Here is a 27,417-nt window from a genome sequence, read left to right as displayed (position 1 = left end):
GAAGCAAAAGTTTTAGATTCACTCACGCTTGGGAAATATGAGAGGATTAGAAATCTGTACAAATTATTTATAGACTGTTCTTTTTTAAAGTAATGTCTGCTTTTTATCAGTGTTTCTATTGCAAGCATGGGTAGTTGAAACTGAACAGAGTTCCTAAGCCCAGTAGTGTTTTGAGATTTCTTTTCCTCCGCTGCTTTTTAGTGATCATTGCTACCATAGAGAATTAAGTATGAAGACTCCTCTGCAGTTTTCAGTGGAAGAGGAAGTCTGGTCTTCAGTGGAGGATTTTCCATAATGTTGTAAAGTCAGTGAAGGATATAGAAGAGATTGTAAACTCCATTCTTTTGAAAGAAAAGCCAAATTATTAACGATAACAACCTTTTAGTTCTTTGTAACTGTAATCTGAAATATGTACTTGGTGAGCAGTTAATTCTTTATTACTACACTGAATCAGATCAAGAAGGGTGATACTTTATGATAGGAGAACTGAACACTTACTGAAACATACATGCTTTCTTTTAGCTTTTTCATTGTCATAATGTCCATTTTTTTAATATCCATTGCATTAGAGAGACTCACTGTCAAGAATGAACCATGTGTTATTCTAGAGTTTTTTCTTTAGCAATAGCTGTTGCTTCTGGGAATAATGTATCCATTTAAAAAGGCTACATTTCAAATAAGTTTCTTTTTATTTGATTCTCTTTGAAGTCAGCCTTTGGAGTGTGGCTGCTAGGGAAAATAAATATTAAAAAGAAATGTTGCAGAAAAGGAAATTAAGTTTCTGCTAGTCCTTTGCTACTAGTTTGGAATGTCTCAGCAAAGTTTTCAGTTTTAACAAACTCCATCTGCAGATTAATAATAGAATACTTGAGATGGATGTTCTGTCCCTTTACAGGAACAAGTGATTGACCCGAAGTCAGACTTTACTGTGGAAATATGAAAACTGAATTTTGATGTCAGGGAAAAACGTCTAAACACTGATGAGCTTTGATGAGTGTTTCTTCAGCTTTTGGCAGGAAAGGGATATTGAACTCTCCCAAACCAATGCTGAGTTGTGATATGTGGAACTTTTGTTAGCAGTTACTGGTCTTTCTTATTCCTGCCAGCTAATAAGTAAACATCAAATGTAATAATGTCATTTAAAAAGGTAAATATATTGTTGGGAATAAGGGAAAGATCCCTGTTTAACATCCTCTAGTAATACTGCTTCTGTCTTAGTTACATAGGTGACAAAGGTTTAGGCTGTTAAAATTCTGTAAGATTCTGATTCTGACACAATTTGGAACCAAGAAACTGCTTTGGTCTTGATGTCTGAAAGATATATTTTTAGTCGAGCGATTGAGAGTTGGTTTCCACAGAACAAGAATGAAATGCTGTTTGCCACACTAGACATCATTTTGTGTGTTAGTATTTTTGTTTACTTTTAAACTGGGTAGGGCCAGAATAAACAGGAGTGACAATTTAGCCTTTCTGTAAGAGGGAAGTAAGGGCAAATGGAACTGATGTGAAAGATTTAAATGCTCTGTGATAAATACACTTTCTTCTCTCACAGATGCCTGAGGAGCAAGCTTTCAGTGTTCTGGTTAAAATCATGTTTGATTATGGACTCAGGGAACTTTTCAAACAAAACTTTGAAGATTTGCACTGCAAGTTCTATCAGCTGGAGCGCCTCATGCAGGTAGGTGTTCAAACTTATATGAAGTGAATGGAGCAGAGCCCGCAATTCAAAACTAGCTATTTATATTATATGTGAATAGTGTTTGTGACCTCTTAGTAAGGATGAAGAGTGAGGACTATCTGTATTGGGGTTTTTTTAAGAATAGAGAATGTTGACTCGAGACCAGTCTGATGCTGCTGGCAGTGTGCAGTAAGTTTGAAGGCAGACGTGCCTGACCAGTTGAGTGGCTCTCGTATGGCCATGGCATAGCAGTGACTTCTGAGCTCACTGCAGGCACACCACAGAGTGGCTTTGCAGTGTCACCACGTCCACTGCCTGGGTTTCCTGCTAAGGTGGGAGCTCGGAGATTGAACTCCTTATGCTTGTGATAGAGTGTCCTTCTGAGCATCCACACCGGGACAAGCCTTCGGCATCCTTAGAAGGTCCTTCAGCTTGTCAGACAGCTGTCTTGTCAGGCATGGGTGGATACAGAAGCCTTGCTGCACTGATTGTCACACTACCCTACTTATTTCTGTTACTTTGGGATTTCAGCTACAGTTCCAAAATAGTATAAATTAACTTTCAGTATTTATGTGTTGGTTTTTTGTTTTGTTTTGTTTTGTTTTTTTATTACTAGGAATACATTCCTGATCTGTATAACCACTTTCTGGACATCAGCCTTGAAGCTCACATGTATGCTTCCCAATGGTTCCTTACCCTGTTCACTGCAAAATTCCCTCTCTACATGGTCTTCCATATTATTGACTTACTCTTATGTGAGGTATGTGTTATAATTGGAGACTTGTACTGCTAGCAACTTTTGACAGTTTCTCACTATCTTGATTCATGTCCTTGTTACTATCTGTTCTTTCAGAGCTAGGCATGTGATAATTATTTTTATGTAGAAGTGTTATGTTTCTGCAATGAAAAAGAGTTCTCAGTATTTTGAAGATATAAATGAGGAGTCAATTATCTGTATAAAAGATTATAATCTCTTATTTCTTGTAACACTGCTGAACCTATGTGAGATTCTGTACAGTGCTTATGGGATGAGAGTTAATTTACAAATATGTGGATTCCTCTGTTGTTAAATTGTATTATATGCAATGATAACTTATTTTTTTTCTAGAATATTATTGCATAGAGGCCATTTGGTATAAAATTGCCCAGTTAACTCTCATGCTGGTAATCTAACAAGCTTGGAGCTCTTTCTCCTGGAAACTTGAAGTCTCTTTATGTTTCACAGCACGTATTTAGAGAGCAAAATTCTTTACACTGACATTTAGTATTTTATCATGTTTAGAACATTATATTTGGTAGTATGCTGGTAAGTACTGTACTTTGAGTCAGAGGTTATTAACATAAGTGAACAAATCACATTTTGTACTGAAGCATCCTTGAGTTATTTAATGATTACTTTTTTACTTGCTGATAAGCATTATGTATCCATTCTTCATTGGATCTGCAGTTGTTACTGTGAAGTGGCAGTTTGTCTGCGTTTCCTTTACTGAAGGGCTTCAGCATTCATAAATCTCCTGGGTTTTACCCTTTCTCTGTATCTATCTGCAGCTTGCTTTGTCCATGTGCCAATGTAATAGAAAGCAACAGATGGCATAGAGAAAATCAGTTCTATTTGTTTAGAAACACATTTTCAATTCATAAATAGTAAATGTGTTCATAGTAAAGTTTTAAGGTCTTTCTGTCCTTTTAAAGTAAAAGTGAAAGAATAATTTAGTGTGAAAAACAAAGACAGAATCTTGAAATAAGATGAGCGATGTGTTTTGATTATCAAAGGTATCCCTTAAGAAGGTGTATGCTACTACTGACTATAGGAACTGCTTGTATTTAATTCGACAAAAGAAATGAAACACTTCTAACCAGTAATGGCAAAATAGATGCCATGGGACTCTGTCCTAAAGTGAGTCACTTTCTTTTTCATTACATGAATTATCCCAATTTTTAATACCAGAACTTAATATATTGATGTATATTTTGCTGCATTTGAATCCAGTGTTTTCAGAAGTTGCTGTATGAATTTAAATTATCTTGAGCTGACCAACTAGTTATTAAAAAATAAAATGAAGTACACAACAGTGCCTTCATCATTTCAGAGTTTCAAACTACTAAGGAGATAGTAAAACCTGTGTTGAAACATTGTTTTTGCTATCTGTAATGGATATCCAGTAAAGATACTTTCCTAGTTGTTTGCAAAGTCATTCTCTGGGCCTTTGATTTAATATAGCACCTGGTTACGGTTGTATTCTGGTTCTCCTTTTCACAGAAACTAGACAAACAACAAAACGCACCAAATAAATTAATATCCAGGCTTGTATCTACTGCAAAATTAATTTATTTTGTCATTATTTTTCTCTCTAGGGAATAAGTGTTATCTTTAACGTTGCACTGGGATTATTAAAAGTGAGTTTTCAATGTTACATTGTGTTTTATGCATCATCATGCACCATACAAAAAATTAAGATGCCTGTTAGAAAAATATTATGCTTATTTTTGAAAAGTTAACAACTTCCTGTATTACATGTTCTGTTGTCTGGCATGCCCTGTACAGCACAGTGCTTTTTGGGGTGGGGTGGCAGGGAAATGGAAGGTTGCAGAAATAGAAACAAACACTATTTGCAGAAGGTTAAAAAGTAGTTATGTTCTTGGAGCTTTACAAAACTGTTGTTTGCTTTATTGTCTCTGGGAATTCAGTAATTGTACAAAATCTGCTTTGTAGTTACTGGGTTTTCTTTCCTTGTCTCTAGACGACGAAGGATGATTTGTTACTGACTGACTTTGAAGGGGCTTTAAAATTCTTCCGTGTACAGCTGCCCAAGAGATACCGTTCAGAAGAAAATGCAAAAAAGCTGATGGAATTAGCATGTAATATGAAGGTAAAGATGTGGTGATAGCAACTGCAAGCATATCTTTAACGGGTACAGTTTCTGTCTCCACATGTAACTGTGCAACTCGCTTGTCCGAATGCAAATACATTGCAGATACTTCACAGTGAAACACAGTAAAGCCCCAAGATTCTCAAGTGATATGAGCCCACCTGGAGAACTCAAAACCAGAGTGGCTATCAGAAAGCAATATTCAGTGTTAACGAAAATCAGACTACTTCAAAAAACCCCTTAAATGACTAATGGCACTAATATAAAGTAATTGCAGACATCTCTGCAGTTCTTTGATGAAATCTTTCTCCAATAGTAGCTGCAAACAGGGTAGTATCTTTCATTGAGATGTAGTGTGGAGGTTTAATTTAAAATAGAGTAAATAATGCAGAAACAGAATGTAAATTTTCAGACAGAAAATGGCTGTTTTTAACTGTGGGTGCACGTGATGTTTATGTACTGCAGTAGGGAGCTCATTTAAAATGCATTGATAGATTTACAGATCTTCTAGGGACATGAAGGAATATAATTTGGCATTTAAAATTTCTTAGAAGTCAAGCTAGGGAGGTTTATGTATTCCCTGTGTGAGGTTTTGATTTTGATTTGTCATTGTTTTATGGTGGGGGATGTATGCCCCCCCCCCCTTTTTTTTTTTTTTAAAGCATTTTAAGTTAATTTCCCATGCAAGACTATTTCACTTGTACTCTAGGTAGCTGACAATAACAGGTTAATCTGTTATGATCTTTGTAATCTAAAGAGGGTCTACTTTATATGAAATTCAACAAAGTGCTGGCTGGGTTGTATGTTGTCTAGATCTGCCACAGTTAGTTTTTTAATAATGCAAAAAAGCATGGTTTTTCGTGAGCAGCCCATGTGGGAGGTTTGCAGTTTTGGCTTCCTTGGCTTTTCATTTGGGTACTGGAAACAAGTGCTAAGATGCTCTGGTTGGAAGTAGGGCTCTGACATACTGTACAGTGTTTGGTGTGCAGATGTTTCTGAACATGAATCTTTTGTAAGGACCTACTTTTGAGGCTAGCAAGCTCATCTAGACTGTCTTTTAATGTGGTCATCACAGCCATTTGACTTCTCCCACAAATCATTGATTAACTGTTCATACAGTCAATGTTTAGGAAATACTGATGATAATTAGACTTCTGACTTGCATAACAGAAACCATGTATCACAGTAAAATGTCATCTCTGGTCCTTATAGGAGCCTTCTTCTGAATAGAATAGAAACATAGCAACTAGAGTTCAGTGTGTACTGGAGAAATATTTTCCCGTAAATTAATTAATCTCAGTAATTCCTGTTTTCTTCATAGAATTTATTCAGAGAGCTCTGTGAGCTCTCCTGTATGTTTGAACTACTGAGGTAAACAGTGGAATGTTGGGTTTTTTTGATTGATGGTGGGTTTTTTTAGATTTCAATTGCCCACTAAGCCCTATTTCTTAAATAAGACTGTATGAAATGAAAGTTCTAGCCTTTGACATTAAGACTTTAGATATATATAGCAAATACTGCATTACCTTACAGCTGAAAGTCAATTGCTTTTTTAATCAGTAAATACTGTAACTAAAGCTTTATATGAGCACTTTGGAATAAGCTCTTAAAGTTAAATTTCTGAAAAAAGTTAAGATATAGGAAATTATTGATTCTTCTTTATAGATGATTGAGTTCTAAAGTGGAATTTTGATAATTCAGTGTATTTTAAGGAAGCTGTGATTCTTTTGTTACAGTTTCACATAGATTAATTTTTAGTCAAATACACTGGTATGGCTCAAAGTATCCTTCTTCCTTAAAATTCACTAGAGGAATTCTTTGTAGCATCAGTGCATAAGCACACAACTTCCCTAGTATGTTAACATTCAAAGCATCTTGTACTCCTGGTGTAGTAGCAGTACGCATAACAGTGTTCCGCATAGAGTTCAAGCGTATCTTGTATGAAACTAGTGTAGAAATTACAGAATAATAAAGAATAAAGCAAGCTATTTTAGCTCTCCAATCGTTTAACATCAGCCACAGATTAGACATTGCACTTGCATCTGGTTAAGATCATATGTAATGAGTGCATTTGCCTTTCATGTTTCTGAATAACAACTTGTTCTTCTTCCCACTCTGTCAAAATTTGCTGCATTCCCAGTGCTGTGTGAAGTAGTTAAAGCAAACAGTCTTCTCTGAGCGGTACGCGGCAAGGTTGTCCACTGCTTCCTTGAGTGCTGTGTGGTTTTGGTGGGATTAAATGGGAGTTTATGGAGAAAGTACAGACTGCATGACTGGGCTCTGCACAGATGCTGAACGCTTCTGTGTCACATCCATGTGTGGTGCCCCTGATGGGAGTGCTGCACATAATTGCTTTCTTTGACCTAAAATAGAAGTCCTTTGCTGTCAGTAGAAATCTCCGGCTCTGTATCTGGAAGTGTTTTTGAGCAGAAAAGGGCCTGATGTCAAAATAAGTCATTTATAGGAAGGAAGAAGTAGCCTGGCTAAGGCGTTGTGATTACAACAGCATTCTGCTGGAAAGGAGGTCAGTAAATGATCATCTTGAGACAACACTTGATTCTTAAAGTCACTCCTCAATGTTGCTGTCAAATGATAACAGAGTTGCTGCTGCCTCCCGTGCCCCTGAAAAACTGTGGTGGGACTTCAGTGTTCATTTCTTCTTTTTATCACCATGCAAACCCGAAGGCCTTGCTGACTTCCCCAGGGCATGGTTCCCTCGAGGGCTCCAATGTCCAGAATCAGTGACAACAGCAAATCTTCTCAGGATCACCTCATTGTTGGTATCTAAAGGCAAAACTGGTTTAATGCACTTGGAAAAGTAGAAGATGAAAATACAATGGTGTGCCTTCCTTCCTTTTGTCTCATGGGGCTGGATGCCTCACTTCTCAAGATCAAACCTTCACATAGTTTGTGATTTGATGCATGAAACCCAATACTTTCGGCAGTGTTTGAGCTGGGGCAGAGCAGTGGAATAATCAGCTCAAGATGCTGGCTTCATTGTCAGTAAAGGGTTAATACTCTGGGTGTTTGTCTGGAGTGCTTCTTAAGAATAACTTCTGCAGTTGCGATATGGCTGGACTGACTCCAGATAAATGGGCTGGCATCTCCAAAAAAATGTCAGCTGAAGTACGGTGAAATGCTTCTGTGCAGCTCTCACTAGAGGGAGCCTAGCTACCAGTTTTCTACAGTTCATTTCAAGTAAGATTGTTAATGATAAAACCAAAGATAAGAGAAACTAAACATGTTTTCCATTCTGCTTGTCATTTAGGCATGTAATATTTGTTTAACATGTTTCTCAGACAAGGCTTTTTTTTAAAGAGGAAAACATAGCCATAACTTTTTAATTTATTTGGTTTACTGAAATAATAATAAAGGTTCAGCAGCAACTTTTAATACTAGAGATTAAATTTAGATGCATACTAACTCGCAGGTGAAACACTTGCAGTGGTCTTGGCATGGTCTGTGTTGCTAAACCATTGTAGCATGTGGCACAGTTGACACGTGACGCCAGGAAAGATGCTGGTCAGGATCTGTTACAGGTTCTCTTGTGTTCTCTGTCCCTGTAGGACTTGAACACTGTGCACAAAATATTGAATTCAACACCACCTTTCTCTCCCTTCTCACAGACGGGGAATCTGGGATCCTGAGAGGGTCACTTCCCTAGTGTTGTGTGTCTGTCAAAGCCGTGGACAGAATTCCAGCCTTCCAAATCCCAGAGCAGCAGGGGACAGAGCATACGTGCTTCTGGGTTGTTGCTGCTTGTTGAGACACCTAGGCAACTCTGGGACTGGGCTGTTTTCTACTGAGCTTGAGTGACACTAGCAGAAATGTCAGCTGAGCCTGCACTTGCCCTTTCAGCATTTGCAGTCTCATGTAAAGTAAACCAAATACTTCTGCATGATGATAAATGTTACAGCTGAAAAAGCAGCTGAAGAAACCTCAGTGTCATGCTAGTTCAAAAATTAAACGCATCTTGTGGGTTTCGAGGCAATCTGTTATGCTAAGCCACTGTAGTATTTGGAGCATCAAATAGCTGCGCAGCACCAAGGAAAACTCAGATAGGATGCTCCTGTGGATGCCTTTCAAAAACTTTTCTATGTTCCACAAAAGGATAAGAGGAAGGGACACTTCTGTCATTATGTGGAATAGAATTTTTGACCATTTCTGAGGGTTTGATACTCAAAACTGAGTGAAGATATTAGCTGTGTTTTGTAGAAGGCAGGAGTTGCCTAAAGCTTGTACCATAACCCTTTGTGAATTGTGTTCTTTTATTGATGTTCTGGGCAGGAACTAATGGGCTGCTTTAATTTAGATTAGCCAAAAGAAGCTGAAGAAATATGAAAAGGAATATCATACCATGAGAGAGCAGCAAGCTCAACAGGAGGATCCTATAGAAAGATATGAGGTAATGCTTCCCTACTCCAGTCTGATTTAACATACAGTACCTGCAGGAAGTTCCTACTTCGACTCGTTTTTCTTTGAGCCATTTTTGCTTTGTGACCAGTCTGGGTACAACAGGGGAATCAGCTACATGAACATGAAGTGAATCTCTAGATATTGGCAATGTTAATCAGGATGGGGTTGTTGTGAGCCCAGCTTCATGATGAAAAAAGGAATAGTATGAATTTATATTTGGGCTTATACAGCTGTTTCACTAGAGCCTGTTTCTAGCACTTGTGTAACATGCTGATTGCACCAAAAGCCATGAACAGAAAGAAAATGCCCAATTGATTATAACTCTGCCTTCCATTGATTATAATCCTGCCTTCACTCCTCTCCCTAATTTCAAATGATGTATGGTATGGTAAGTATATATTTTTATAAATATTTTATTTATCATGTAAGTATAACAGACAAATAAATTTTATATGTAAAATTATGTATGTGTATATATAACACAATAACACACACAAATTTATATATTTTAAGCTGAAGAGTTTTATGTAAACTTTCTTTAATTCTATCTGTGTGCTGGGAGTTGTAACAGGAGGGAGAAAATAGAGTGGTTTTCCCATGATCCTCCTCTCTCACCTGTTTCCAGCATTCAAATTCTATTTTGCGCCAAGAAAATCAGTACTTGTAGGAACCTCCTGGCAATGTATTGATGGCAGAATGACACCCCTACTATTGCAGTGTTCAAAAACATTTCTGTAGCTCAACAAGTAATAGCTGAGCAGAGTTATTTATACATGGTTTCTTCTTAAGGCTAATATTTTATTTACTTTTATTTTATATTTACAATATGGCTAGCTAGTTTTGTCCTCATTGAATTTCATGCAGGTAGGGTTGTCTTTGCATACTTAAGGTAGGCATTTGTGCTTAGGCACAGTAAGCACTGTGTTTTATAGACAAACACCTGGGAAGACCTTTTTCTTGATTTCTTTTGTTTTGTTTCCCACAGCGTGAGAACCGGCGCCTACAAGAAGCAAACATGAGGCTTGAGCAAGAAAATGATGATCTTGCACATGAACTGGTGACCAGCAAGATTGCTCTGCGAAAAGATTTAGACAATGTAAGACATGTCTTTATGCTGTCCAGTGGAGACAATGTACTAGGGCTAATTCCTCATTACTCCTCTCATCAGAGAGGAGATACATAGAGTATTTTTCATCTGAGTGAGATAGGATTGTTCCCTCCATGTCCTTATTGCACGCTGATGATATATAGGCCTGTGTCAGAGGTCCACGGGAAACAGGACAGGTGACTGAAATACTAGTTACTCTGAAAAGCATTCAGAGTAATTTGAGGGAGAGGAAAGGTTCTGAGCCTGTACTTGAGTAGTTGCTTTCTTCTCTATGTATTTTAAAAGAAGGTCTACCAGGAGCTAAGTCAAGTCTTTGAATTGTCACAGAGATAATAACATGGATGCCATATTTTGTTTTCCTTCAACTAGTATTCTTATGAATAAGATTTCACAGCAGACAGGCTTCTGCAAAGTGCCTAATAAACCTGAAAGTCTGAGTCTGTCTGGCTCTCAGTGGAATCAGATGTCAGGTAGATTAGGCAACTATGAAAATGTTATTGTGTTTTCCATTTGGCTTGTTGAAATGTGCCCATGTGAACTCATCATCCTGGGTTGTTTCCCATATTAGTAGAGTTCTCAGGAGGAAACTTCCGGTTCTCTTTGTGTTATAAGATTATTTTTTTTTAAGCTTGCTGTCCCATTCCCTTCTTTACATACTCATGTTTGGAAGATATTATTAGGATATGCTTTTTTTTACAGGACGTGCAGAGACAGAAAGATACTGGCATTTGTAGTGCACGTGGTCAGCTAGAACACATTTAGTCTATCTGCTTGGGGAGATGAGGGGAAGAGTTCAAGCGCTCATGTTTTGCCATTCTTGTTCTGTACCAAGATAAATGCATTTCTCAAATCTCAAAGGAAAATGACTTTTGAAAATCATACAGTGCAGGAGTTGACAGGCTTTAAAATGTTTCAGCTTATCTGCTTCAGAGAATTTAAGGTTTCCCACGGTCTCTTGGAACCTTGCTGTTGGAAAAATATTCATAGTAGATGTTGATACTAATGGGTGAATGTTGCTCTTAATGAGGTTTGGTTTATGACTTTCAAGTTTACTACATCTACTGCTCTTTAGTGTTAAAATCTGTGAATCATAGAAGTATGTTCTAGAAGCAGAGTTTTCACGATGCATTGGTATGTTCACTTCCTGTTACCTATGCTTTTTCACCTCATTAAAGATAGCTCATAGAAGGCTATGCAGACTGCCCAGTGGTTGCACTCAGGGGTTGGACTCCAGCAAAAAATGTACTGAAGAAGCTTTTTGTATCAGCTATTAACTGTTGTTTGTGGCTGCTTGAGCCTGTGTGAGACACAGTTATGCTTTTACATTGACTCGTTTAAATGGAGAGCTGGGAGAGGAACAAAATTAAGCAAAATCTTTTGATATACCTCCTTCGATATATAATAGTCATGCCTTCAAAGATGGTAAATGATGTTGGCAGCATTTGGGTTATCCCCCAGGAGGAGATAGGTAGGTTTGATCCTACTTTAGGACCCTGATTAATTCTTCTAATTGGATCCTGAAATGATAAGTTTCATTCTACTAGCCAGATGTCCTGAAAGAAAAGTACCAAAGGACATTGTGTAACACACCTTTTCTAATACCTTCATGGCATGTATGAAATCTTGCAACCTAAAAGATCAAAGCAAAGCATTTGGAAATACAAGAATTTCCTTAATATCCTTTGCACTAGGCCAGAAAATAGGATTCATTTTTCTGCTGTTGTTGGACTCCCACATCCTAGTTTTCTTTAACTTTAAAACAGCTTAAAAACCATGTATAATGAAAAGGTGTTCTTTTTGCCTTTGCTATCTGTTTTAAAGGATCAGCAGGACTTCAAGGGACTAAAATTCACTTTTTGATTTTCTTCCTTTGAAGGGAATTGGTACAGCTACTTTCTGAAGATTTATATATCAGTTGAATTATTGATCTATTTTTATGTAGAATTCATCCACCTATTGGGAAGTACTGCATTGCTGTGTATAAAACAGGAAAAGGTGTCTTAACTTTCCAGAGAGAGTTTTTAGTGGTTTATAAAGCACCCAAGATTTTTCAACAATACATCTTTATTCTTAAAAAACTGCAGTAAAAAAGGAACGTATGGTTTCTGGTGGGACATCTCTTCTCTTTAAGGAGGAAAGGAGAGAGGGGTCTGACTCATGTTTGCTTTGGCAGCTAAGTTTTTTTCATGCAGTATTTTCTGGGTCATGTAATAAAGATGGTGTCACAGAGTTCTGGGTTTTTTTTAAATGGCCTAGAGGCATTTTTCATTAATTCTTTTTTCACTGCAAGGTTGAATGTTTGCAAATTGAACTTAGGTCTAAGCTGGTTATAGTCTTTTATTGATCTTGCACATTGTGAGCTGTTCTGTGCCTTTTGTTGTCCTCCAAATGTATTGGTCAACTTCCAGTCTGGATGAGAAAACAAAACTTATTTCTGTTATTGGATTTCTTTGGAGCAATCCCTACTCCAGTTTTGCTAAAACTAATCACTGAATTCAAGGAGGAGTTTTGGAGTGACGGAGTGTAGTGGTATACTTTGTTAATTGTGATTTGTTTCTGATTTGACATTGCAGATGGTAATTTTTAGAAAAATAATTTTCAGAATAAAGTTTTGTTGTTGTTAATAACAAGGAACAGACCCTTATTAAGGAGAATTAAAAGACTGCAATCTTGGCTGTGTCCTACTGGATCCGGTGCCCATGGCTGCTCAGCAGCATCGGCACAGCAAGAAAGCTTCTCTTCAGTGCTGTACTCCGCTCTTTGTGTTTCAGGCGGAGGAAAAGGCAGATGCTCTGAATAAAGAACTGCTAATGACCAAACAGAAGTTGATTGATGCAGAAGAAGAAAAGAGGCGCCTAGAAGAAGAATCAGCTCAGGTTAGGGGCATTTCTGTCACTTTCACATTTCTATGCAGTACAGAAATTGGGGAAAAAAAAAAAAGTGACAAGTGTGGGAAGGGCTTAATGTCCTAAGTAATGTTTGTCCTTCTTCTGTAGTGTAAAGGACGTCAGCAAAGCAGAATTCTTTGCTTTCCTGCCAGGTGCTTCACAGGGTAGTGAATTTTTAAGTTGAAGTCACGAAGGCACAGACTGTGCCAGAGATTGCTGCACAGAGAGGTAGTATAGGACTTCAGCTGTCAGCATGTTTCTTAAATACTTTCTTCTTCTCTTAGCTAGTCAATTTTTCTAACAATGATGGCCACCAAAGTCCGGCTTTTCCTTGTCTGCATGGAGCTGAGCTAGACCATTGTTCCCTGGTGTAGAGTATAACAGTGAGGTTAAGGAGAAGGAGGAAATACCGCCTGGTTATTTTTCAGACTGTACAAATATATAAACCCTTTACTTTCTTTTTTCTGCAGCTGAAGGAAATGTGTCGTAGGGAACTAGATAAGGCAGAGTCAGAGATCAAAAAGAACAGCTCTATTATTGGTGACTACAAACAGGTAAGTACAACTTAATGATGATGTGGTTTGCTATCAAATTGCAAGACTTTCTCAGGTATTTTAGGAGATTATTAGAAATAAGTGTAATCTATGTCATGCATTTGAGGAGACATTTTAGCTATTTTAAATGGGAAGCTTGTGGTTCGTTTTGCATTTTCTTTTGCTGAGATCCTGATGCTTGGTGGTCAGTTCTGTTTGCCCCTGATGTAGGTATTTGTAGGTCATCAGTCACCACAGCCACAGTTACAGCCTAACGTTGTTCAGGTGGGCTCTTGTATATCAAAGGTTCACCTCATTCCAAAAAAACCATTCTCTCCCAGCTTCCCTTCTTCAATCGAATGGTAACTGCAGTTCAGAAATAAATAAGATGCCTTTTTCCTTTCAAAGATTTTGCTTTGGAATTCAAGCTCCTGATCATAAGGTATCAAGGGAGCAAATTCATGTATCTTTTTAGTGGGCCCATAACCTTCAAAACATTCTTAAGTCTGCATCATGCAACAAAGAGAGCCATGCTATTCCTAACCTTTTCTGGCTTCTTTAGCAAGGCCAGACTGCTAATTACTTACGTTGAAACTGCACCTTTTCCTGTGGGCATAGAATAATCTGTAGAGAATGAGAATATGTACAACGAGACAACTTAATGCAGCATCCCAATTTTCCTGGCTTTCTAAGAGCCCTCAGACTATCCATGTTAATATTCCTGTAGCATTTATTTGTGCTTTAGCATTCATTTGGGAGGAAATTTACATTTATAAATGGTCTGGTAACATAATTTTGCTTGTCAGATTTGTTCCCAGCTGAGTGAGCGACTGGAAAAGCAACAAACAGCAAATAAAGCTGAAATTGAGAAAATACGGGTAAGAGACCAGATAGATCCACAGTCTACATTTAAATCTCTTAGCAAAATCATAACAGAAAGCACATACTTATTTCATTACTAAAATGGTGGCTGAGAGTTCCTTAGTGACCTACAGTTTTGGAAAGAAGATTTTAAGAGGGAGAGCTTGGAGAAGAGATGAGTAACCATCAGCTCTCTCCCATGCTATATTGGTTACATACTAATGTTGATGCTGGGCAATAATAACTGTTAATTTTGTTGAGGGGTCTTTTTTTTTCTGGAGGAGATTTCTCTGACTGTCTCTTACCATAAAGTAACATGCAGGCAGTACAGAGCCCATTATTGTAGCAATACAGTGTTACCAAAAATACAGCAGCATTTCCAGAGCCCATAAATCTGGGGGTGGCAGGAGTTCCTGCTTGGCTGTGCTTCCCCAAAAGTTCCTGAGTTTGCAAGTCATTAGTGGTCCCTCTCGTGTTGTGCTGCTCTTCCAGAGCAGAGGCAGGAAAAGGCTTTGATCATATCACCAGCACTTCAATGCAAGCATTCACAATCAGGTATTTACTTTAGCAAAAAGTGGATGACTGTGAGCATTGCCGGGAGTTCTTCAATAAAGAAGGCCGTGTGAAGGTTGCTAGTTCTGCCAAGGATGGTTCAGATGAGGACACAGATGAGGAGAAGGAAACGCTGAAAAACCAGCTGAGGGAAATGGAGCTTGAGCTGGCCCAGACCAAGTTGCAGCTTGTGGAGGCGGAATGTAAAATACAGGTAATGCTTTGGAGGTTCATTTTGTAGTCTCTATGGTATGTCTGCATTCCTAGAAAAGTGTGTTGTAGAGGGATTGAAACAGATCCTGTTGGTTGAAACTGTAACCTGCTATTTCCTGCATGGGTTATTTAACCAAACATTGGGTCTGAAAATTAGTGTATGCAGACAAAATAATTGGAATTGCATGAACTGTATTTACCAGCTACTACAACTTCCAGACAGCTGCCTGGCTGCAGTGCAGTACTTACTGACTGATCTTCTGCAACTTCTTGGAAGAAATCCAAGCTCTGACAAAGAACTGAATCATGCATTTCTTTCTCTCACAATCAATGTTAAATGAAGAAGTAACATGTGACAAATGTTAGACATGTTTCTGAAAACATGATTGGAAAGCACTCCAGGTATTTGAGGTATTTGTGTAAAATATGACAACATTGTTCTTTTAGCCTAAAACTGGTGTGCCAGTGCTTCTTGTTACAGAAAGGTAAAAATTAGTTAGTAGAAAGTCTGCTTTCTGTGGGAATAGCTCCTTCTCAGATAGGAAAGAATTAAAGGGTTTGGATGTACTGAAGAAAGCTGAATGTTCCACTGGGGGCAATGACACAAGTCTTGTTTTGCTTTTCAAAGCTTTTTTATTTTTTTTTCCTTCATCAGCTTGTTGTGCTACTTTTAATTTATGTAAGACTTGTTTAACTTCTAAAGTGGCCAAGAGATTGTAGATGTCCTGGAGGCTTCTAAGTTTAACTCATATAACCTTGTACTGCGAATACATAACAAGTTAATGAAATTACTCTTCTGTTTGCAGGATTTGGAGCACCATTTGGGTCTGGCATTGAACGAAGTACAAGCTGCAAAGAAAACATGGTTCAACAGAACAATAAGCTCTATAAAAACAGTGACTGGAGTCCAAGGAAAAGAGACTTGTTGAAAAGCAGTTCTGTCAAACACACCTTCTTAACACAACACCTTTTGTTGCCTTCCTTGGCCAGATGTTTCATTCTGTGACATGAGAGGACCAGAGTGTAAATAAAATAGAAACACAGCATGTCAGGATTTCAATAGGTCAGTGATAAAGAGGATGGAAACACAAGAAAGGTTTTATTGCTAGACATGGGAACTTCATACTACTGATATTTAACAGGTGATGTAGCTAGATTGAAGCTCTTCAGAGAAACACTCCATTCTGCGGTCTGGCTGGAGGCTTTTCACAGACTAGGTACGAGAACTTACCAAACCCTAACTGTTAAGTTTACATATGATAGGTTTTTTTACAGTTATAACCTTTTTTAATATTTTATTTGAAACGAAAAGTGTCACTAACAAAGTAAAAAAAAAAAAATTTAAAAAAAAAAGGAAAAAACAAACAACAAAAAAAGACAACTTTAGCAAGAACTACATCAGTGCCAGAAAGCAGTCCCCAGAGGTAGGATATGGAGAGTAGGAGGTGACATGTTTTGCTTTATGAATGGGGATGATTTCAGCATTCCTGTCGAGCAACCCCACTTTGTTTTAGTAAACGCAGCATCCATCTCTCTGTGTTTGGCATTTCTTTCTGTTACTAATCAATTCTATGCAACTCTGGGCTTTTTTGGCATGGGCTGCCAAACAAATTCACAACCTGAGGCTGGGAGACTTGTCTAAGTGCTAGACAAGAATAATCAGAATTCTTGGCAAATTTCCGTTTCATTTCTGTGTCATATTGTTTGATCCACATATCAACAGCGTTAAAATCCCCAACACCAGGACTGCTAATAAGTACTAAGTATGTGGATAGTCTGACATTTAATTGAGTCTTTTTGTTTGTTTTTTGTCAGGTTTTTTGTTTTGTTTTTGTTTGTTTGTTTTTACCCGGCTGTAGCAGGCCTTCTGTGAAGCTCTGAGAAAGCTTCCAGGATTTAGTTTTGCACATGGGTATGAATGGGACAAAGAAACAATAAACTGAGGTATATATGAGGCAAAAATCACTGCGTGAGTGTAGCTGCAAGCATCTTATAGCTATCCAACTCGCTTCCCTGGTAACATGTTCAGAGGTTGTGTAGGTCATTTTTCATGCTCGATGCAGTTGCACTAATAGGTGCTAAACGTGCTTGGATTTCTTATTCATTGGATTGTCTTGAGTTCTCACCAGAAAGCTGTAGAATGGAGTTTTGCACCTTGTAATTTTTTTAATTTATAATGGTTTGTGTTATGCTGAAGTATCTATTGCATCAGTGGATAAATTTTGTGTGCAGTGTGAGTATAAGCTGGTAACAATAAGAGGCACTGGTTTGTATATAAAGATATTTGGTTTATTTTGTATTTCTACCTTTTTCTTGTTTACTGTACTAATGCTAGCTAATGTACTCTGTAACTACGGAATAGAACATGCTATGTCCAAGCTTTTTTCCTTAACTGCATACATTATCTCTATTGTTTAATACCAAAAAAAAAAACCAACCTGTAACTCCATCAATATTAGATGCGTGGACATTGTGGTAGCATAGTTGCAGTGTGTATACTTTATGAATTGAAATATAAACTAGTAAAATTGTATAACTATTTTGTTGTTTCATTTCATTTTAACAGGAAATTAATTAAATATTTTGCAATATAAAACTAATTCTCTTCTTAAAGTAGAAGCAGTAGCATCTGCAAGGTTCTCCTATAGTCACGCTTCCAAGGGCTTTGCTAAAAAAGACTGCATATTCTAAGTGTTGCCAACACCGCTTTATATAATAAAATCTAGGGTTTGCTTTGAAAAAAAGAAACTGCAAAAGTGACCTTGTGCAGCTTGAAGCTGGGGACTCAGTATCTCTCAAACATCTCCAATTTATAACTTTTTTTTTCCGTGGCCCTCCAAATTCTGCTTGGATCTGCAAAATAAATGTAGGCTAGCTCTGCTTATCATCATCAGTAACAAATTCTGTGGGGTCAGGTGCCGTTCACGTCATCTTCACTAGGGTTTTCTTGTCATAGCTGAATGTAGAGTTTAGCTGTGCGACTGGATGACTGCACTAATTGGGTCACAGTGCAGCGCAGGCTCCCCTAGCTGTGTGTGTTCTGCAGAGATAATAAGGAGTAAAAATGTATTTTTGTCACCAAAATGACTAAAGGTGACTCCGAAAGCAGCCCTGCTCTAGGAGGCTGTTATCACGCTGTCACTTTTCTAACCATACTTCTGCTTTAAGAGAATGGCACTATAAGGTTGTACGTAGTCTTTGCTGCTTTGTCTTTCACAGAGGTGCATCCCTTGGTAACTTCAGCTCTGCCATTTCTCAATAATTACAACTTTTGGAGAAAGTTTGAACGTAAATAGGGGAGAGGAAGAAACAACCCAAGTCCAAAGCACTTCATCCACTTGTCTTCCCCAAAGGGACTGGGAAATAGTGTAATGGTGTACTTTCCCCTTTCCTCCAAAAATGAGGTACTTGAAGGGAGGGGAAAAGTTGCTTTATTTTTCAGATCTCTTCCATTGTCTAAGTAAACATTACCTCAACATTGCATGCAGCATATACTCCCCATTTTAGCGTGGACATGGAACATACATAATGAGAAACGAATTGCTTCACAGCATTTTATACGAAACATTTTTATAGCCAATTTCCAGTCATTATGGATTATTTTAGATATCTACCTGAAGAATTTTGATGCTCAAAAATAAGTATTTCCAATGTATTTCACATCTGACTCCATCTAAAATATCCACAGCTAATTAAGAAAAATGGATCCTGTGCTGAGACACACATCTTTTGAAGCGCAATTACATGTGAAACACAAGGAAGCAGGTCATTTTTAAGATGAGGAAGATGAAATTGCAGATGCTCAAGACTATGAAAAAGCAAGGTAAAAAAAAAACCAAACCCTGAGTCAGAGCTGCTATAAGCACAAGTATTTTACAGACCTGTAAGCAAAAAAGAATGAGTGTATTTGGTAGCATTTTTTTGGCATTAGTAAGATGGTTAGTTATTTGCTGTTAGTCAATCACCTTTCTGTTCACGTATGCCTCTCAGCTGGTTTTGTGCACTGAACTCAAGGTAAGTGCCACTCTGCTGATGCTGGGTTTTAAGTCTCTTGTGCTCCAGGCTCCGACTGCCTAATGCTTTGCATGTTTCTGCTGCATCATTAAGTTCCTATGGTCTCGTACTGTGGTAGCTCTAGTGTTACGATCTCATTTTTGTTGCAGAACTTCTTGGCTGCTCAGGGTCTGCAGCTGGAAGTGGATATTCAACATCTATGAGAAAGTTTTACCTTTAAGCATTGCTGGTAAGCCTTCTTGAAATTTATGTAACTACCTCCCTGACTTTTTTTAGCTGCCCTTCTTATCCATGGCAGTGATATAAAGTTCCTGTTATCAAGAGGAGGATTTCACTCCATCTGTTCCAACAGCTTGGCTTGTGTTCATCCAGCCTAACTTTAGACACTTCACAGAGGTGCCTAATGTAAGAGTTTAATCCGGCGAGGTTTTTCAGCCTTCGGTGGGAGAGGGGCTGGTGCCATGGGGCAAGCAGCTTACCCCAGCCACATGCCCGGTGCCCTGATTGAGCAAGGAAGCTAGTGCAAGCCAACTAACTAAACTGAAAGTACTTCTGAAATAAAAATAAATAAATAAATAAAACCAAACCAAAAATGTGGCATCTGTGTGCACAGTGAGGATTGCTTTCTATTTTAGATTTTCCTCTCCCCGCCCCCCCCCCCTTTTTTTTTATTGTGCAGTGTTAGTCCTTCTGTATTACCAAAGGCAATCAAGGACACTGCATACAAAAAACCTTCAGAATTTTGCTAGAATTTACTGCTGCATGTCCATAATGACTTTGAGGAATGAGGATTTGATTTTGCTGCATTTTCTGCATGCTAATGAAATAGGACAAAGTATAATCCTGTACTGAAGGTTTTTCTTTGGATAATCTGGCCACACAGCTGCAGTCCAGTTAAAGGAATCGTCCAAAAGCAAGGACTGTGAGAATAGCATGATTGCCCCTGTTAAGAAACCATATTTGTTGCCTGATGTGGGTGGAACATTGAAGTGTTTTCTCACGCAAGATGAGTGGAACTGAGCTGACTTTGAAGTTTAACATGCAGATGATTGCCCAAGATAGATTTAGTTGCGGAGGGGCAGCGTGGAGCACCCCGAATTCTTCAGGCTTCTCCTTGTATGGCTGCAAAGAGGAAAACCCTGTCGGGTGCACCTCCCTGCCCCAGGGAAGCCATGCCACGGCAGCCACTGCCTCAGTGGTGCTCATGGCTCCCTCCTCTGTCCTGAGGAGCGGGGGCAGAGCCTGTGGGTCCCAGGGTGAGCTCTGATAGGCTGGCATGCTGATTGGCAGCAGGAGCAGCCCTTGAGAGATGGTGGCTCCTGGGGCGGGCATTGGATGTCTCCCATGGCGGCCTCTCCACGGCGCCATTTTGTTTGCTGGAAGCTTCGTGGTAGGTGAGGCACTGTGCTACGGTGGTGGGCACCGCGCCGAAGGAAAGGGACCATGGAGCAGGGCGGTGGCGAGAGGAAAGGCTGGATCTGCCTGGGCGGGAGGGAGGAGCTGAGTGCAGGCACCCAAGCAGCCTGCCCAGAGCTGCCGAGCCACCCCTGATCCTGAGGTCTAGAGGGGAGCAGAAGCCTTTCAATGTGGTGGTTCCCTCATTCCCTACATGGCGCCTGTGGTGTCGGTGGGGGGTTTCCTCAATGGGCTGCTCTCCTTGAGCTCTCCCCAGCATCTGCGCTGCCATGTGCTGGTGTCTGGAGAGTACTAAGGCAGGGGAAGACGACAGAGGTTTAGAAGAAAATGTTAATTGTTGGAGATTGGTAATACTTTGGGGGAAACCTGTGCTGAAGTTGGTAGCGTGTTAATAGCCTTTGTGGAGAAGATGTAAAATTTTTTCTTAATTTGCATGGGATTTAATTGCCGTGTCTTTTTTTCGCCCTTTGCAGACAACACCATAGGCCCCTCAGGTTGAGGAAGGTGGTAAGTTCTCTTCCTGTGTAGCATCAGCACCTGCTCTTCTGGGGGGGTAATTTTCGTGCCAGCTTGTCACAGTCACAGACAGGTTTGTTCCTTTCTTGTGCCAACTTTGCTGAGAGGGGAATTGAGGCCTCCTGAAGTGGAAAGCTGTGAAATAGGATGTGAGAACTAATAAAACACTGTGCACTTGAACTGTTTGATCTATAATGTGATGAGTGGCTACCTTGTACTGTTCTCCCCATGGAGACCCTGCACAAGAAGCCAATCAAATCACTAACTACTGAGCAGGTTAAGGCAGTTCATAGTTTCCTCCTCCCTGTTATCGGCTCTGCTTGAATGTTGGTTGTATTCTGATGCTGGATGTACAGAAAGCTCGAATAAGAAAAAAAAATTATACTTCTGTAAATCTTAGAATCACTGAGGTAATGCTTGTAGAGATGTGTAAAAGGAAGCTATTTCTGTGCAGTAGCTAATGTGTGTAGAAAAAAATTACTATAGCTTATGCATTTACACATGTAATGCATACAAATGTATTTTTATAGGGTAAAAACTATTGTAAATAGAACTTTTCTGATTTCTGTTGCTGAAGTAATGGGAGAAGGATACGATTTATCTAATCTCCCCCTGAGGACTGCAGAAGCAGTTTGCTAACCAATTTTGTGAAATATCTTGTATTTTTAATGGAGTAATTATATTACAGAGTTTGGCCCAAATTGACATAGATGAAATTGCTGCAGATGGCCCCGTTAAAGTCCTGGACCCTGCAAGACTTCTAAAAGAGTAATGCTAAATAGCAAGGTTCTTAACAGACATCATCTTTGTTGAATGATTTTTAATGTTAAATTGAATGTTCTCTATACTTTTAGGGAGCTAAAATCTATTTTAATAAAATTCAGCAATTAGGTAATTCAAGCAATGGACTAATAAAGACAGAATCTGTCAGCATGCCAAATAGCATCCAGCCAGAAATGCAGATTTCAAGATAATATTTCTTTTTGTACTGTCTTATCCTTACTACGTGTATTATTGAGTCTGCTTGGCATGTCATATTAATTCTACGTATGTTAGAGAAGAGGTAAAGAAAGGAAACACTTGCAGGTGCTTTCTTGCAGGTGCATTTCTCATGCTGTACTTTTCATTTATTTGATTTTTTTGCCTTAGGACACTCAAATCTGTGCTGAGTTTCTGCTTGTCTAATGATTAACTCTACAAGACCTAAACCTTCAGTTTTGCTGAAAAGCACACTCTCTGATGAGTATGTTCCATCTTACTAGGTGCAGGTTTACAGTGTGATAGAATGATCGGACTGCACTAAAAGGTCAGTACTTCACTCCCAACTGAACATTCCTACTGGCTTCCTGGTGACAACTCACCCAGGCATACCAGTGCTAGCGTGAGAGGGGGCCGATCTGCAGCCACCCTGATGGTCATTTGCTATGGAGTCAAATCATTAGTTTGCAAGAGTAGGGACAGAACAGTAAATTTTTAATGTACACTTAGGCTCTACTCAATCCAGTAGGATTAACTCAAGTATCTTAAAATGGTTTTGCAGTAAAGACATCCTGTAGCACAGTTCTTACGACTCTTCTTTTTGCTGTAGATAACTCTGGTGTTTTAATGCTGCTTTTCACATTTTGTAGTGAAAGGTTTTTGTGATAACTGTGCCAGGAGCTTGATGTTCTGTAGGTAGGTGATGTAGGAAAGATGCCAGCTGGTTTTTTGGAGATATGCTATTGCTGATTGAGCTTTTTCTAAGAGAAGGGTGTGCCATAGGCTCTGTCCTAAAAGGTCTTGCGAACTAGATGTAGATGACACACGACACACTGCTCTGAACGAAATGTGTGTTCCAGATATGCTTCACAGTTTATTTTGTGTTTACAATTTTCCCCTGCTTTGGGATGAAAGGAAGAGGAGCATATTCTAGCATTCTGGATAGATGCTCTCTTCCAGATGCAGTGCTGACATCAGAGGTGTTTGCCCTCGGATGCCAGTTGCTGTGGGCTGTTAGAATAATGACTCACACCGATTTGCTGGCAGAGCAGTTGGTAGTATTTTATAATTTTCTTCTTAGAAAATGACCAGTGGTTACTTCAGACCAGCAACAAAAACTGCTTGAACTGACCCAGCTGATTTTGCCTGGTAGAGGCTGGGAGCAGTTTCATGAACTGCGCAGCTAGGAAGTCGATGGCCATGATAGTGTCTGGGAGGATGACAGTGACAAAGCTACCAGGGACAGGGACCTATTGCTTTGGCACAGCTGGATCCGGGAGACACATTCATGAAAACGTTCTGCTTTCAGCATGCTGACCCTTGTCACTAAACTTAACAGACTGTTACTTGTTTGAATGAATTGTTGAGAAAAGTTCAAATCGCTAAGCCTGGAGTTTTCCAAGGAATCTAATGACAGTAGCTGCCCAGCATTAGCAAAAACCTCTGTGTGAACCCTCATTTCCTTTTAGCAAATCCAAAATCTACAATCTGAGTGATACCTGGAGTAGTTACAAGATGAGAACATTCCATATTCTTTTACGAGTCTGTTCTGAAAGTTGTGTTATGTCCTTCTACAAAAAGGATCTGCTAGGAGGAAGTGTAGTAAAATTGAAATGTATTGGAAGTAAATCTATGGGATGTATTTCTAATACAACTTGAACTTGGCTTAAAGTACTGATTAAGTCTTTCTGTTACTTTCCTGCTTTACTAATACTGGTTGAGATACAAGGTGTAGCAAACTTTATGGCAAAAGTTTATCGCATAATAGTGAAAAGTTTTTCAGAATACGTAAAACTTTAACATTACCATAATTAAAATATTAGGGCAAAAGTATTTTTTAATCAGCTTTAGTGACTTGAGTTACAGTTGGAGGTGATGTGACCTTAGATGTTCGCTTGCTATATCATGATCTCACCTTATGGACCTTTGGTGAGCAGTTTAACCCTGTACGTGACTGTCTCTGGAGGTGATAACTGTTCAAAGTACAGGTTGTTTTATAGAAGTGAGCGTGCTGTTTTAGTTATGGTGTTGCAGAGGTTCACCTTAATCAACAGCTTGCATGACAAAAGTCATGCTTGTTAGGAAGCAGCACTGCAGATGGAATCACAGCCCCTCTGGACTCTCAGACTCCAGAAGGTGCAAAAGTGATGAGATTTGCAGGCTGCCAGATAGGAGCAGAAGCCCTCATCATGCAGAGTGTACAGTTAGTGTATACCATGAATACATCAAAGCTGTGAGTTTAAGCTCCCTGCTGTGAGCATCTGTTAATGCATAGAGTTGTCTGTCTGATCCAGGGTAAAGGTAGCTGTAGAGCCACATTCATAAGTGAATTTTGGGAGGTGACACTAGAATGACTCCTGATGGGGTTTTCTAATCTATCTGGCCAGTTTATCACACGTATGGAAAAGAAAACTGCTGTGGAGATTTCATTCCATTTCTGTGCCTGAGAAAAGGTAGTAAAGTACTTGCTGAGATGAGACTGAGTGCTGTGCCACTATCAGCTTTCATGATATGAGCAAAGGGTTTTTATCAGTTCTTTTAATACCACCACAGAAAACCACTATGGTTTTGACACAGTTCTTGGCTGACAAGAAAGGAGGGAAGTGACTTAACGTCTTCTGTGCCGTGAAGGCTTATGCTAGTTTAAAGAAGTGGTTTTATGGTAATTTAATACTGGTGCACCAGAGTGAATGGATGGGAAAAAGGAGGAGGATGAAGGCTTGCTGCTTACAAGAGTAGTGTATATCTGAATTTGCCACGTACCCAGGGCATGGTAGGACTGCTGCATAATCCCACTGAGAATCACTTGTGGAACAAGATCTCATCTAGCATGGAGGGGAAAGGATAGTGTTTCTATGAGATGACGACTGTGCGTCTCCCTAAGGTGTTTTTTGCATGGTACAGTCAAAAACCCACTGTGCCAGAGGGGCTATGGAAGCCTGTGCCACACTTCTGTGAATTATGGATGAGATGTCTGCTGCTAGCACAGACATGAACAGCAAACTGTAGAGCTGCTGGGTGCCTTCAGTCTCAGCATTACAGTAATAGACTGTTTTTAGAATCCACTAGCAGCTCAACAGCCTGCTCTGATCTCTTAATGTCTTTAGAAGTTACAGGTGCTACTCATTTCTGTGGCTAGGACAGAGTGAGGAAGCCAGTAATAAGTAGTGTAACTGGGAAGTTCTAAATTTTGTCCCAAGGCTTCATTCGTTTGTTCTCAGTGAAAATAATTTAATGTACTTGAATTTAGTTTATTCATCATCTTTCAGCTGAACACTGCTGTGTGTTTCTAATCTGGCTATGTGGTTTTTCTAGTCTGGCAGTAGTGGTTTCTTTTTTTTTTTTTTAAATTTTGTTATTTTTGCAAGGGAGGGTGTTGTCTTTTGCTTCAGCTGTGTAATTTTTAATTATTTCCAGTATTAAAATAAGCCAGTTAATTGTCCCAGACAACCCTGAATAGTCCATGTGCCCTTTGCACCTAGCAAGCAAGGTGAGAGATTAAATAGAGTATAAAATATCTTGAGATAGCTGCTTGGACATGCAGCCCAGTCTTGGCAGACCAGTTCTGTTGGGCTTCTCTCAGATGCTGTAAACAGATGCCTCCTTTAAGGAGCTCTGTGTTTTTTACCCTCAGCTATATATGCAGAACAAAATTTACAGAACAAAGGATTGGGATAATGACAAAGAATCTATGATACTGCCCTTTCTGTACAGGTCAGCCAGAGCTGTGAGGGACAGATCCATTCTCGTAACAGTGGCATCACTGGAATGGTTTATTGATTTCTGTGCCTTCCATTTCCAAGTACAAAGCTGTTGTGGAGGAACAATCCTGCCCCTCAGCCAGGCAGGGTGCAGGGAGGGCTCTGCCTTCACTATTGCCAAGATGAAATGAAATTGACTGGAATGAGGTTGGGGCTTGCAAACTGGCTCTTGGCTTTCTCTGCAAGAGCACCTTTCTTCTCAGACTGCATAGAAATGGAGCTCTCAAAGTCAGTTTGGAGCAGTTTCTTGCAACTTGGCTTAATTTTCTGGGGATTTAAGCCTTTAATCTTAACCAGCATAAGGAAGATTTTTTGAATAACTGTATTAATAGAAGATGGAGAAAGGTCTCCTCACCCTTCCTAAAGGTCTCATCTTCGTCTTTCAGGTTTGTTTATTCACAGCCTAAACTGAGGCACCCCCAGCTCTCTGCAGTTCCCAAGCTGCAGACAGAAGTTTTGTGTCTTCAACATTAAGAGCATCTTTCTCAAAACCACAGTTCATTAAAACAAGGATAACTGACCTGTGCAACTCAAATCCCTGTCCACATGGTTGCTTTGTGCTGTATGCAAAAATCCTGTTGCTACCTCAAGACCTGCAGTGTCAGTAATATAGGATTTTGGGTGGTACTGGTTTGCAGGGCAACATAATTTGATTTACTGAGCTATAGTTTGTCATCTTGCCCTGTTTTAGCCTTCCCTCTTCTACAGTAATCAGAAGTTATCCAGACTTTAAAAAAAAATCCCTTTGAATAAATCATAACTAGCAGGAAATCCCATCTTTGGTATGTGTCAGCACCTAAGCAAAGGGTAAGAGGGAAGTGTTATTTGTGCTATGATATGTGACCCATTTTTGAGATCCAAAGGCCTTTATAGGTTTTTGCCCCATGTTCATGCCTGGATCAAGAAAGGGCCATTTTGTATTACTGTAGCAAGAGTACACACAGACTTTTTATAGCTTTACAGATAAATGTGGTGGAATGTATAGCCCAAAGTGAAGATGAATTCAGAGTCCTGAAAGTGTTAGCAGCTCCAGTTTCTTTCAGTTGAGTGTACCAAGGATTGGGCTCACAAAAGGGAAGGATAATTTACAGCTTAGCAAATGGGAGAGAGAAGAACTCTTTCTAGCTGACTTGCTGGAACTCAATCCTGCAGCAAACGACCAAAGTCAGCATTATGTCATGAGCAATTAAGTGAGGCGACACTTCTATTCTTGCAGAAAGAGGGGTGCTGTTCACGAAGAATTTTTGCTAGCTTAGCAGAAGGGACAGTTCTGGTGAAGAAATTACTCTTTTATTGAAGGCTTGCCCTGTAAGGATAGGTAATGCTCAAGTAAAGTGCCAGTAGGGAGTTCTGCAGCAGAGACGGCGATTCCTTTGGCACTGGGGAGACAGGTGCTTGATGGTGGGACTGAAAGAGAGTGCAGTAGTTGTGTGGGTCTTTGGTCTGAGGATGAAATTTACACTGCTACAGCTGGCATCCAGTGGACAGTTTTGTAATCTGGCTGCTTATATACTCTTTGTGGAACAATAAGAATTGATCCCATGCTTAAGTCTTTGCTCTGATTGACGACAGTTGTTGCCCAAGTTACTGGTCCTGTGGCAAGTAGGGTGTGG

At 39.4% G+C, this 27,417-nt stretch overlaps 1 protein-coding gene across 5 annotated transcripts in view; it reads left to right on the top strand.

Moving 5' to 3' along the window:
• The window catches only part of RABGAP1 (RAB GTPase activating protein 1), a 74,388-nt gene extending 56,730 nt beyond the window's left edge, over nucleotides 1-17,658 (top strand). For 2 of the 5 annotated variants that reach the window (XM_010570732.1, XM_010570730.1), the window contains 11 exons: nucleotides 1,553-1,678; nucleotides 2,295-2,438; nucleotides 4,034-4,075; nucleotides 4,420-4,548; nucleotides 8,861-8,953; nucleotides 9,950-10,096; nucleotides 12,844-12,948; nucleotides 13,431-13,514; nucleotides 14,300-14,371; nucleotides 14,923-15,120; nucleotides 15,926-17,658. In XM_010570732.1, the coding sequence (XP_010569034.1) occupies nucleotides 1,553-1,678; nucleotides 2,295-2,438; nucleotides 4,034-4,075; nucleotides 4,420-4,548; nucleotides 8,861-8,953; nucleotides 9,950-10,096; nucleotides 12,844-12,948; nucleotides 13,431-13,514; nucleotides 14,300-14,371; nucleotides 14,923-15,120; nucleotides 15,926-16,048 (1,263 nt within the window). In that variant the 3' untranslated portion in view covers nucleotides 16,049-17,658. The remainder of the gene's footprint in view (nucleotides 1-1,552; nucleotides 1,679-2,294; nucleotides 2,439-4,033; nucleotides 4,076-4,419; nucleotides 4,549-8,860; nucleotides 8,954-9,949; nucleotides 10,097-12,843; nucleotides 12,949-13,430; nucleotides 13,515-14,299; nucleotides 14,372-14,922; nucleotides 15,121-15,925) is intronic. The other 3 variants (XM_010570731.1, XM_010570734.1, XM_010570733.1) reach the window with 2 other exon arrangements.
• Nucleotides 17,659-27,417: the final 9,759 nt, after the last annotated feature.

Source organism: Haliaeetus leucocephalus, unplaced genomic scaffold (genome assembly GCF_000737465.1).
Source record: "Haliaeetus leucocephalus isolate CR32 unplaced genomic scaffold, Haliaeetus_leucocephalus-4.0 Scaffold306, whole genome shotgun sequence".
In the NCBI taxonomy this organism is placed as follows: domain Eukaryota; kingdom Metazoa; phylum Chordata; class Aves; order Accipitriformes; family Accipitridae; genus Haliaeetus; species Haliaeetus leucocephalus.
Note: the sequence above shows the minus strand (reverse complement) of the source record. Positions and strands in the feature narration are given on the sequence as shown.